Source organism: Muscardinus avellanarius (assembly GCF_963383645.1).
Source record: "Muscardinus avellanarius genome assembly, chromosome: 3".
Classification (NCBI taxonomy): domain Eukaryota; kingdom Metazoa; phylum Chordata; class Mammalia; order Rodentia; family Gliridae; genus Muscardinus; species Muscardinus avellanarius.
In genome coordinates, this window is record NC_137788.1 from 124,838,596 (window position 1) to 124,852,289 (window position 13,694).

At 44.0% G+C, this 13,694-nt stretch overlaps 1 protein-coding gene across 1 annotated transcript in view; it reads right to left on the reverse strand.

Annotated features, from left to right (window-relative positions):
- MYO1E (myosin IE) overlaps nucleotides 1-13,378 on the reverse strand; it is a gene marked incomplete at both ends in the record, with an annotated part of 137,877 nt that extends 124,499 nt beyond the window's left edge. Inside the window, 2 exons of the mRNA XM_080693009.1 lie at nucleotides 885-974; nucleotides 13,211-13,378. Coding sequence (XP_080549135.1) covers nucleotides 885-974; nucleotides 13,211-13,378 — 258 coding nt within the window. The remainder of the gene's footprint in view (nucleotides 1-884; nucleotides 975-13,210) is intronic.
- Between the last annotated feature and the right edge of the window lie 316 nt (nucleotides 13,379-13,694).

The window sequence follows — 13,694 nt, forward strand, 5'->3', positions numbered from 1 at the left end:
TCCATAAAGAGAACTCTTTGAAAGATGAAGATTGTACCGGAACTTGTGTAGAGCAACCTTCTTCAGAGAACTGGAAGAAAACAGAGGTGTGCACAGCGCCCACGTGCTGCACCAAGCTGCCAGCTCGGAGTCCGCTGCCCCAGGGCAGGGCCCGGCCTCCCACAGTGCTGGCCTTGTGCTGCGCCCATAAAGGCAGCATTCTCAAAGGCCTTGGGCGCGGCAGCCTCCAGCCACCAGCACCATTCAGCTGGCAACAATGGGGTGGGCTCCTGCTCTGGGTAGATTGCCTTCCACTCCAACTGGTGGCTTTCTGTGGGCTCTCTTTTGTCTCCCAGGGGTCAGGATTAATGAGTATTCTTGTGCTTTTGCTGAGAAGACAGGGAAGGAAAGGATGCAGAAACAGGGAGGCCGAGGAAGAGATGAGCCACAGAATGAAACCCGTTAGTCAGAATCATGCGACCAGGGACCAGGGTCGCATTAATAAAAGAAATAATAAAAAGATTCATTTCCCACTCCCGAGTCACGGCCACAGCTACACTGAGGTTTTAATTCTGAGAGAGTGTTCCCATCACCCTATTTATTCATTTATTTATTTATTTTTATAAAGTTTTATGGCTTATTTAGAAACAGGACAATCTCTCCATATTGTGGGTCCTACATCCCATTTAACTAATTTGTATGTAAATAAGGTTCAAATATTAGACAGAACAATGCATCTTTAAACTACACTGAAAAGAGTAGAACATCATTAAAACTCAAACAATGTCACTTACTTGAGCTTCCCCAATAAATAATTCATAAGAAAATGCAAATGAATTGTTAACTTCAAGGAAAACTGTGTTTGCATCGCAAAGCCCCAAACACTACAGTGGAACAGAACTTACCGCTCCTTGGTACATTTCAATTTCCTTTTCCCCAAAATATGGCATCTGCTTGAAAGGGTTGACTGAGATTAACACGGAACCTATGTAGGTCTGAATTTAAAGCCGGTTAAGGTCCATCTTAAGCTTTCCAGTGCCACATTTTTCAAATTAAGTAACCAGATGCTATCAAGAATTCATAATGGAAAGCTCATGCACACGTCTTCTAAATGATTACAAAGACAAAAGCAATTATCCAAAAGCTTTGTTCCTCCTTGGGAGGAGTAATGCATTTATTTACCAAGGTGCAACAAAAAGAAATCATTAGTTTAAGTAAGTAACAGCACATTCATTCTAGACTGGTAACATGAGCAGCTGGGAGGAAAAACCACAAAACAAAAGAGAAATAAATGGTCAAGGAGCCAAAAGAAAAGTCGTTATCGCTTGTAATCCCAGCATTCGGGAGGCTGAGACCGGAGGATCAGGGTTCTTGGCCAGCCTCAGCTACTTAGTGAGGCCCTCCGCAATTTAGTGAGACCCTGTTTCAAAATAAAGAATACAAGCTGGGCGTGGTGGCGCACACTTGTAATCCCAGCGCTTGGGAGGCGAGGACAGGAGGATCACACGGGTTCGAAGCCAGCCTAGGCTACTTAGTGAGGCTCTCAGCAACTTAGTGAGACCCTATTTCCAAATAAAATATAAAATAGGTCTGAGAGTATAGCCTGGAGGTAGAAAGCCTCTGGGTTCCACTCCCAGTACCACCAAAGAAAGAAAGAAATAAAAAAGAAAGAAAGAAAGAAGACAAAAATAGGGCAGGGAGTGTAATTAGGGGGTCGAATGCCCCTGGGTTCCATCCCCAGACATGCAAAAAAAAAAGTCATTATTCCTCTCTTCAAATGATATGTATTTTATCCTTTATAACTGTCATAAATCTCTCAGGTAGACTACAGACATTTTCATTTACTTGGAGAACAAATAAGATACACGGTGACTGAATAAACTGCTTTCCAGAGGCTCAGGGGAGTTGAGTGTATCAAGAAGACAATATTTAGAGAAAATGATTACACACCCATACTGATCAGGTTTAGGGGAAGAAAGTGTTAGAGGCGCTTGGGGGACACCAGAAAGCCTCTCAGATAAGGTGTGTATGCTGCCCTTAAAGGTTTTACATAATTTGAGCCAAGCATGGTGGCAGATGCCTCCCAGTAGTATGGAGGCTGAAACAGGAGGATCAGAGGCTCAGAGCCAGCCTCAGCAACTGTGAGTCCCTGTTTCAAAATAAAAAATAAAAAGAGCTGGGAGTGTATCTCAGGGGTAGAGGTCCCCTGGGTTCAACCCCCAGTACACAAAACAAAACAAAACAAAGTTTTATGCATTTTAATGTGCCCCAATGACTGGTTATATAACACAGTATAACATCCCTTTATTTATTCAACAATCCACCGATTTAAATGGGTGCTTAGCTAAGTGTCGTGGCACATACTTGTAATCCTAGTACTTGGGAGGCTGAGACAGGAGGATCACAGGTTCTCGGCCAGCCTCGACTACTTAGTGAAGTCCTCTACAACTTAGTGAGATCCTGTTTCAAAATAAAAAATAAGACAGGGCTGGGGGTGTAGCCCAGAGGTAGAAAAAAGGGGGTGCGTGTGACTTGCCAGGCTCTGCTTCTCGTGCAGGGGGCCGGCACTGATAAAATCTTGCCCCCCATGGGAGGGATGGAACCCAGCGGCATTCTACCTCCAAGAACACCCCCAGCCCTATTTTTTATTCTTTATTTTGAAACAGGGTCTGAGTTGCAAAAGGCCTCACTAAGTAGCTGAGGCTGTCCACAAACTGCGATCCTCCTGTCTCAGCCTCCCGAATGCTGGGATGACAAGTGTGTGCCACCGCGCCTGGCTAAATAATTTTAAAATATAAATATGCCTCAAATAATTATACCTCAAGAAGTATTTGGTATACAAGTATATTAAAAAGTTATTCATTGCTTATCCAAAATTCAAATTTGACCAGATGGACACCCTGTATTTTATCTGTCAACCCTAAATTAGGGATTCAAGGATTTAAAACAGATGGAGGGTGGCTAAGTAGAGAGCTCTATGGTCTCCTCCCCCTCCCCCTCTCCTTCCTCCCCCTCCCCCTCTCCCTCCTCCTCCCCACTCCTCTTCTTTTTTTTTGTTTTTTTTTTTCTCTTCAGGAAGCATTTTATTGTTGCTCCAGTTTTAAGAATTTTCACTGATGACAGAAAACCAACTCTTTCAGAAAATCGCCCGCACAGATCTGCTTAGCATCTGAAGCTTGGTTTTTGCAGACATATCAAGATTCACCATATTCCTTTCCAATATGGACAATCATCCCACTCATAATTGCAGAATCAGGCTTAACTTCTAATTTCAATATCTGCCCTTGACTTTAGCTCCAAAAATCCATTTAATATATTGTCCTTGATAGAGGACATTTCAGAAATTAAACCGATAGGAGCAGATACTACACTTGAGTTTAGCCAGAAGGCCGAGAAGCAATCTATGGTCTCTTCTAACTTAGATCCTGGGATTTTTTGTGTACTCAAAAATCAATCTTTCTTAGTAGGCTTTCTTTTTTTTTTTTTTTTTGGGTATCCTTTCCTCGTGATAGAGACCAAATTGAAAATGAATGGAAAACATTTGTCTCTTATTTATTTGGATTCTCATGGTAAACAAACATGTTTCTTATGGTAAACCCAATTTTTTGTGGGTGGAGTGGTACTGGGGATTGAACCCAGGAGGATTCTACCTCGGAGCTATACCTCCAGTCCTATTTTATTTTTTATTTGGAAACAAGGTCTCAGCAGGTTGCTAAGAATCTCACTACATTCCTGAACTACGAACCTATGATCCTCCTTTCTCAGCTTCGCACCATACCTGGTTTGTAAACCCAATTATGAGAGTATAAATGCTAGGACCATCCTTGGTTAAGGAGAGAAGGATGTCTATATTCTATGGGTATGCCCATCGCCAGGTAAACCGGGGCAAACACGTTCCTTCTCTACAGGAGCTATGCCTCCCTTTGTGGTCAAGGGCTGCTGACCACATGTCACCTTGTCCTGGACAAACTTATCAAGGCACACAATAAATACTGCCCGAGGACTGGAGCCAATACACATGAATTCGCTTGCAAATGAGCTCCAAAAGTAACCAGCTAATAATCTTCTATATGTCTCATGAATTCTTGATTTGTATCACTAACTAGATGAAATAAATCTGGTAACAGCCTAGTTAAAGCGACACTCAGAGGAGGAGACGCCCTCTTTCGGACTTGCTAGGCCAATCCTGAATCGATGGCTCAGGTTAGGATGGAGGAGAAACTGGAGCCGCTCCCTCAAGGGCAGCGTTATTTAGGAGGATTGCTGAAAAACAAAGCTTGGTTTGAAATGAGTAATGTGGCCTGATTCCAGGCTAAATCGCTACAAACCTCCCTAAGTCAGAAGAATTGAGACAAGACAAATTTAGATTTAAAGGAGACAAAAAACAAAAACAAACAAACAAACAAAAAACCAGGCATGATGGCACACGCCTATAATTCTAGTACTTGGGAGGTTGAGATAGGAGGATCAAAGGTTTGAGGTCAGCCTCAGCAACTTAGTGAGACTCTGTTTCCAAATAAAAAATAAAATAGGGCTGGGGGTGTAGCTCAGAGATATCAATCCCTAGCACCACAGACAGACAAACAAAAAATATCAAGAAGGGGGACTGGGGTGCAGTTCAGAGATAAAATGCCCCTGGGTTCTTTCCTAGCACAGGAAAGAAAGAAAGAAAGAAGAGAGAAAGAAAGAAAGAAAGAAAGAAAGAAAGAAAGAAAGAAAGAAAGAAAGAGAGAGAACGAACTTCTTATTTAGTTATTTCAGGTGAAATATGCGAACAGACTGAATTATCTGACGGATTTTCTTTTCCACCTGGCCTTGCTCTTCTTGAGATCACAGGTGCAGCCACGTGGGGCTGCGGGTCACTCCACCACGCACCCCACTCCCTACTGCACCATTCGGGGTGCCTCTGCAAAAGCTATGGTGAGTGCTTGGGAGGCTGAGGCACTTAGCAACTTAGTGAGACCCTGTTTCCAAATAAAGTATAAAATAGGTCTGGGAGTGTAGCCTGGAGGTAGAAAAGCCCCTGGGTTCCACCCCTAGTACCATTAAAAAAAAAAAAAAAAAAAAAGCCATGGTGAACCCACATAGCACTGGGCAGTAAAGGGGTGTCCAATTTTCAAAATGCAGGGAGATATGAAGTTATAGTACCAAAAAAAACCAGAGAGAAAAAAAGCCATCTTATTTTACAGAACAAGAGGGACAGGCATGACCTGCAGGTTTTTATTTGATTGGCTCCCAAAGCTGGTCCACAGATCCAAGTTTTCACTGACCTGCGGCAAGTGATGAACAAACAGGGCAAATGCTGTGCTGAATTTTTCATAAGGCCCAATCCGTTCCAGACGGAGGAATGCGAGTGTGTGTGTGTGTGTGTGTGTGTGTCTGTGTGTGTGTCTATGTGTGTGTGTGTGGCCCAATCCGTTCCAGACGAAGGAGAGTATGTGTGTGTGTCTGTGTGTCTTGTGTATGTGTGTGTCTTGTGTGTGTCTGTGTGTGTGTCTGTGTGTGTGTGTGTCTGTATGTGTGTGTGTCTTGTGTGTATCTGTGTGTCTGTGTGTGTGTCTGTGTGTGTGTGTGTGTGTTGTTACTGGGGGATGGAACCCAAGGGTATTCCACTGTGAGCTACACACCCAACCTGATTTTATTCATGTTGAAACAGGTCTCACTAAGTAAAAGGGAACCTGTGATCCTCCTGTCTCGCATCCCAAATACTGGGCTTACAGATGTGCAATAACACACCCGGCTCAATTCCTAACTTTTTGATGATTTCCTTCTTACATTTTAGTGTTATTCTTAACTTTATACAGTCCAGTGGGCCCAGTACAACTTCTTCCTGTTTGCTGTTTTTTTTGTTGTTGTTGTTGTTGTTGGGTTTTTTTGCGGGTCTGGGTCTGGAAACCAGAGGCATCTGACCTCCAAGCTACACCCCCCGCCCAATTTTTTATTCTTTATTTTGAAACCAGGTCTCACTGAGTTGCGAAGGACCTCACTAAGTAGCTGAGGCTGTCCGTGAACCGCGATCCTCCGGTCTCGGCCTCTCGAATGCTGGGATGCCCGTTTGCTCTTCATGGTCTTCTTCGGCAAAGCTAAGCTTGACCTATCCATCTATATCCTGGGGACTGCACCCGGGTGCACCCCACCACTGAGTTCCGTCCCCAGCCCTTTCTATCTTTTATTTTGAGACAGGGTCTTGCTAAATTGCCCAGGCTGGCCTCCAATTTGAGATCCTTCTGCCTCGACCTCCTCAAGTTGTTGCAGGCATGTGCCACTGCACCTGGCTAAGAGCATTTTAATACCCAGGGATTCCCCCATAACTTTCCACATAGCGATGAGCCGACTTTCCTGGGTCTGTCACTGACATGGCACCAGAGGTGATGACTAGCACAATATTATGTATGTGGAGAAGAGTGAAACAGGAACTTGAGCTCTCGGTTCCAGCGCAAGACCAGCCTCTCACTCCTGCCCACCACCCGCTTGGCACCAACTGGCTGCCCAGGGCCCAAACTCCCTCTGAACAACTATACACACTCCCCTGAGCTCCTGTGGGTCTGAACAAAAGTCAGAACTCTTAATTCAAGGATAAAAAGTGCCAAACACAGCCGGGCATGAGAGCACACACCAGTCATCCCAGTGTATGGGAGGCTGAGACAGGAGGCTCATGGGTCAAGAGCAGCCTCCGCAACTTAGCGAGCCTCTCAGCAACCAAGGGAGGCCCTGTTCCCATAAATAAATAAAATAAGCCTGGAGATGTGGTTTGAAGGTAGTTGAATCCTAGTACCACACACACAAAAAAGTCATACACATTTAAGTGGAGTCTTTGAGAAAAACACGTTTTGGAGAAAGTTAGATCAAATTAAGCGTGGAATACTTTGAACAGAAACTATTTTCATCTCCCAAGTGGGCCAGAGATGATGTTTCATCAAGTGGAAAAGAGAGAAGGCTCCAATGTTTTCCTCTTTAAAAAAAAAATTTTTCCCCCTATACTTGACAAAGCATAGCAACCCTGATGACAAAGGGCCGTAAACCCAACCTTCCCTGTCTACCGTAAACAACTAAAAAGTACAGGACATTATTGGGAAGCAATGTTGGCATTTTCCAGGTAAATTTTCTTTTCCTAAAGTAGGACAAAGAAATCTGCATGCGGTCTGAACGTGTTAACAACTGGTTAATGCTGACCTTCAAAACAAGACAATGTGCAGATATTAAGTGAAGAAAAGGTAAAAATGAGCAGTTTTATAACTTTATGTCTCTTTTTGCCTTAACAAATACAGAAGAAAAAAAGAACCTATTTAAATAATGCCACATGGCCGGGCGTGGTGGCGCACGCTTGTAATCCCCGCGCTTGGGAGGCAGAGACAGGAGGATCACGCTGGTTTGGAGCCAGCCTTGCTGGCTTAAGAGACCCTGTTTCCAAATAAAAAAATATAAAATAGGTCTGAGAGTGTAGCCCGGAGGTAGAAGGGCTTCCAGGAACCCCAGTACCAGCAAAATAAATAAATAAATAAATAAATAAAATAAACATGTGCCAGGGCTGTCATGCCTCCTCAAAGCTGAAAGCGACTCTGGGCTCTGGGAGAATGCACCCTGATGCTGGGTTCCCCATCCACTGAGTGGGCAGGTTTCTAAAACATGAAGTCATTAGTGGTCAACTAACTCATTTCCTTGGTAGAACACATGTAGTCAGTTATGGATTCGAAGGCATTGATTCAAAGGCATTCATCAGCTCTCTCTGTGTGAGTCATCGAGAAATTCTGTTGTCTGGATTTAAAAAGCAAGTCCTGATAGTCAACAAGCTTTCAATGAAGGCTTAATACAATGCGTCGTGACAAGAACTGTGCAGAAAAGCAAGAAATCCACCATGCAGGATGATGATGCTGTTTTTGTTAAAATTAACAACGGGAGCAGGGTATGGCGGTGCACACCTGTAATCCCAGTACTGGGGAGGCTGCAGGAGGATCGCAGTTCTGCAGCCAGCCTCAGCCACTTGGTGAGGCCCTCTGCAACTCAGTGAGACCCTGTTTCAAAATGGAGAGAAAAAAAAAAAAAGCAATATAACTGAGCGTGCAGTTCAGAGGTAGAATGCACCTGGATTCAATCCTCAGCACCGACACCCCCCCCCACTAGAAAAACAGTAAGAAGCACATGTGCGCATGTCTATATGCAATAAAAGTGACCGCCATACACCGTTCACTAAGGTCAACAGGAACGCGCCCTGCGTGGTGGGACTCCAGGTCATTTTAGTGTTCCTCTTTGCTGGGTTGCCTTTTATAAGTCATGTTAAATATGTTGCTTTAAAGAGATTTTACATTTTTGTTCTTTGTGTATAGACACAGTCCCTGTCTTCCAGGAGTTTCTGATGTTTCAGGAGTGAACAGTCTTTTTAAATTTTCTTTTCTTTTGGTACTGGGGATGAAAGGGATGAACCCAGGGGCATTCTACCTCCGAGCTATTACCCCCAGCCCTATTTTATTTTGAAACAGGGTCTTGCTATGATGCTGAGGGTGGTCTTGAACCTGTGGTGGTCTTGTCTTCAGTGTCCTGAGTAGTGGAATTGGAAGTGTGTGCCACCATGCCCAGCTAGAAACAAAGTCTTTACGGGGAGGAGTGCAGCCGGTGGGTTGAGGGTGGGCTGACTACTGACAATTACTGACATGGTTTTTGTCTACTCTTAACCAGCTTTTCAAAAAACATATTTCCATGCAAACAATGTATTAAATTGAGCCTACATTCCAAGGCTTTTCTGGGCTTATTAATCCTCCAGTTAAAAGTTTCTAGGCTTGGGCCTACCATGTGCAAGGCCCTGGGTTTATCCCCGGTACTACCAAAAAAAAAAAAAAAAAAAAAAACCCTCTATGGTAAAACACATTTGAATTGATAATAAGCAACTTTACAATTCAATTTTTGGAAAATAACTTAGAAATATAAGGACTTTACACCTGCCTTTGTGTGTGCTGATTTAACACTCAGGCTCACTGTATCCAGCTGTGTTCTTTAGGCCTATTTACGAACAACAGCCTTGTGTGGGCAATTTTATCATCATTCCGTTGTTGTGTGGTGCTGGTGATGGGACCCAGGGGTATTCTATTTCTGAGCTACATCCCAGCCCTTATTATTACTTTTGTTTGGGTTTGCTTTTTTTTTTTTTTTTGTGTGTGTGTGTGTGTGTGTGTGTGTGTGTGTGTGTGTGTGTGTGTGTTCCTGGAAGCCCTTCTACCTCCAGGCTACACTCCCAGACCTATTTTTTATATTTTTATTTGGAAACAGGGCCTCCTAAGCCAGCGCGCACGGCTGGCTTCAAACCTGCGTGATCCTCCTGTCTCTACCTCCCAAGTGCAGGGATTACAAGCGTGCGCCTAGCTTGTTTGTTTGTTTTGAGACAGGATCTTGTTAGCTCTCTAAGACTGATCTCAGGCCTGAGATTCTTCTGTCTCAGTCTCCCAAGTACTGGCATTCCAGGTGTGCACCACGCCCGGCCATCTCACTCCTGTTTTATAGGTGAGAAAACCGAGGCATGTAGGACCACACACTTAATAAGGTCACCAAATCCACACACAGAACAATTTGAACCTAGGCAGCCGGATCTACATCATGCCATCCGGTTCTTCTTAATTCTATCTGCTGGTTGCCAGGTGCCATGGCTCTTGCACAGAAAGGGATTACACTCTGTGGATGGTGATACATCCAACATAAGGATATTTCTTTTATTTCTTTACTTTTTTTTCTTTCTTTTCAGTTCTAGGGATGGAACCCAAGGCTCCGTACATGCAAAGCAAGTATTATACCATTGAGCTAACTCAGTGTATTTCAATTTTAACCAAAGAAAAATTTACAGCCAGGTATGGTGGTGCATGCTTATAATCCTAATATTTGGTGGGAGGCTGAAACAGGAGAATTGCAGGTAGCGAGACCTCAACAACTATTGAGACCCTGTTTCAAAAAAAAAAAAATTAAATGTAGCTCAGAAGTAGAATGCTTCTGGGTTCAATCCATAGTACCACCAACAAAAATAAACAAATAAATATTTACAAGCAATCATAATTTCTCCCATACAGTTAAGTTAAAGGAGACTCTGAACAGGTATGTACCAGAAGATTCAGTAAGTTTTTTTCTGTAAAGGACCAGAAAGGATCATTTTATTTGTTCATTTATTTTGCAGTACCTAGGGCCTCATGCATGTGAGGTGAGATCTCTGCCCAGCCTGAAGGTAATTATTTTAGATGCCCTGGTCAGATGGTCTGCACCAGTCACTCAGCTCTGCTGCTGTGGCATGAAAGCAGCCAGAGACCATGAGTAAAGCGTGAGAAGGGCTGTGTTCCAATAGAACTTCAGCTAGAGCAAGCAGTGGGCAGGACCTATGTGCAAGCTGATGCTACGAAGTTAATGGAATGTGCATTTCAAAACTGTTAAGAGTTGATTTTAAATGTGTACAGCATTGCATACAAACAATTATGTATGCTGATATCTATGTCAATTATCCTGATTTAACTATTTTATAATGTACACATATCAAAACATCACATTATATGCCATGAGCACATACAACTATTTTTTGTCAGTATTATTTTATTTAAAAATGAAATCAAATTCTAGCCAGGAGTGGTGGTGCCTGCTTATAATCCCGGTACTGAGAAGCTGAGACTGGATCACAGGTTGGAGGCCAGCCTTGGCAACTTAATGAGAGCCTCAACAATTTAGTAAGACCCTGCCTTCAAGTTTTTTAAAAAGAGGCTGGGAAGCTGGGCGTGTTGGCACACGCTTGTAATCCCAGCATTCGGGTGGCTGAGACAGGAGGATCGCGGTTCGCAGACAGCCTCAGCTACTTGGTGAGGCCTTTTGCAACTCAGTGAGACCCTGTTTAGAAATAAAGACTAAAAAATAGGGCTGGGAGTGTAGCTCAGAGGTAGAATGTTCAATCCTCAGTACTGAAAAACAAAAAAAAAAAAAAAAAAACTGGGAGCCAGGTGTGGTAGCCACACTTGTAATCTCAGTATTTGGGAGGCTGAGACAGGAGGATTGTAGGTTCATGGTCAGCCTTAGCAACTTAGCGAGGCCCTGTACAACTTGGTGAAGCCCGGTTTCAAAAACTAAAATGGGGCTGGGATATAACTCAGAGGTAGAATGCCCCTGGGTTCAAACCCAGTATAATAATCAACCAATCAACCAATCAATTAAATAAAAGGGCTGGGGGTATAGCTTGGAGGTAGACTGACCTTAGGTCCAATCCCTAGTCATGCCCCCCCAAATTAAAGTAAAATAAAATTAGAAAATGATGCTATTATAATGTAACTAACAAATCTAAACATGTTAACCCTGCAAAGCAAAAGTATAGAAATCTAACTGCACAAATATTTGGGAAAATTGCATTACGGTAAATAAGAAACAACACAGAGTGGTCCAACTGCTTTGGAATGACACTGTTAATTAATATTTCTCAATAAATATCTGGTGAATCAAACTCCCAAGCCTCAGATGGGCTGGGCAGCCTGCAAAAGTACTGTCACCTAGGTTTTAGTGCTAATACATCAAACAAGCATGGCAAATCATCAACAGAAGCCACTGGTGTGGGACCCGTTCCCTCACGAGCTTCTAGACTGAACACATGTTGCACTGGTAGCAGAGAGTCCTGCGTCACTTGGTCGTTCCCGGACATCGTCCCTTCGGAAGTCACCACCAGCATTGGGGTAAACTTCCCAGTACTATTTCCAGACTTCACACAGACCTTTGTGCATCTAAGGCTAACTCTTAGGCTAACTCCCCTGGTGTTTCTTCCTAGAGCTGTACCAGTCAGAGCTCCAGAATCCTGTAGGAACTTAAGCAAATATCACGGGTCTCTGTTTATAATGAAGTCAACACACATTTGGATCAAATTTCCATTCTGCATTTTTAAAGCCCTCTGAAGAAATAGTAACTGGCAAGCTAAAGTTGAAACGTAAAGAAAAATTCAAGAATGTCAGGCATCTCAATAGCTGATACTTCTCATGTTTCCTTTAGTAAACAGAAAGATGCAGAAAAACTGCCTCACGCAAAAAAATTTTTTCCAATTTTTTAAAAACCATTAAGTCTGGACTGAAACATCTCTGCTTTGCAATTAGATAGTATTATTGATAAAACTGCAAGACAGGAGGATCACAGGTTCAAGGCCAGCGCCAGGGACTTACAAGATCCTGTTTCAAAATAAAAGATAATGCCAGGCGTGGCGGCACAGGCTTGCAATCCCAACATTCGGGAGGCTGAGACCGGAGGATCACAGTTTGCGGACAGCCTCAGCTACTTAGTGAGGCCTTTTGCAACTCAGTGAGACCCTGTTTCAAAATTAAAGAATAAAAAATAGGTCTGGGGGTATAGCTCGGAAGTAGAATGTCTTGGGTTCTATCCCCAGTAACACACACACACACACACACACACACACACACACACACACACACGATAAAGTCGGCAAGGCATGGTGGCGTACACCTATAATCCCAGTACTTGGGAGGCTGAGGTAGGCGATCACAGGTTCAAGGACAGCCTCAGCAACTTAGTGAGGCCCTTCACAACTTAGTAAAACCCTGTTTTAAAATAAAACATAAAATAGTGCTAGGGGTATAGCTCAGAGGTAAATCCCCCTAGGTTCAATCCCCAGTACCACAAAAAATAAAAATAAAAATAAAGAAAGGAAGGAAGGAAGGATGGACGGATTGGGGGTGTAGCTCAATGATATAATGCCCCTGAGTTCAATCCCCAGTACCACCAAAAAACAAGAAGAGGAGGAGGAGGAGAAGGAGGAGGAGATAGGAGATAGAATGCCCCTGGTAGAAGAAGAAGAAGAAGAAGAAGAAGAAGAAGAAGAAGAAGAAGAAGAAGAAGAAGAAGAAGAAGAAGAGGAGGAGGAGGAGGAGGAGGAGGAGGAGGAGGAGGAGGAGGAGGAGGCGGCGGCGGCGGCGGCGGCGGCGGCGGCGGCGGCGGCGGCGGCGGCGGCGGCAGCAAACCAGGATTTTCTGTAGAAACCACAGAGATCTTAGACACCACACACAGGGCTGAAGCCCATCAAAGGGACAACACCACAGAGGGAAATGCGCTGCGTCTTTCCTCCTGAAATGCCAGGACAAACACCCGGAATCGTCCCGCCCTTTGCACAAGTGGAACCAAGTGATGCAAAGCACAAAACCTCATTCTGCAACTGCAAACGCCGGGCGCGCGTCTTGCTGTGGTGCTGTCATAGCACAAGCGTCCGCAGGCCAGTAAAGGATACAAAGATATAGTCGTCCATGTATCTCTTCTTGAGGTTCTCCACGATGGAGCCCTCCGTGATCTTGGAGAGCAGCACCATGTCGTCCACGCCACTCTGCTTGACGTTGTGGCTCTGCCAGTGGTACCGGTAGGCGCCTTTGCTTCCCTGGGGATGAAAGCACACAACCATTAGGATCGTTCACCATTAGGATAGTTAAGTACCACTACTAATAATTTCCCAAATAGTCATCAAAAGGCAGCAGGATGAGCACACATAGAAAGATGTAGCCATCACAGACCTGGACTCAAGTTCCAGCCTTGCCACCTACAGGGAAATGGGGCAAAGTTACTGAAGAGCACTGAGTAGCCGAGGCTTCTCTTTCCTAGTTGTGTAACCATAGAAACCTGGGCATGGTGGCGCACACCTGTAATTCCAGTGCTTGGGAGGCTTAGACAGGAGGATCGCAGGTTCAAGGACAGCCTGAGCAAGTAGTGAGACTCTCATC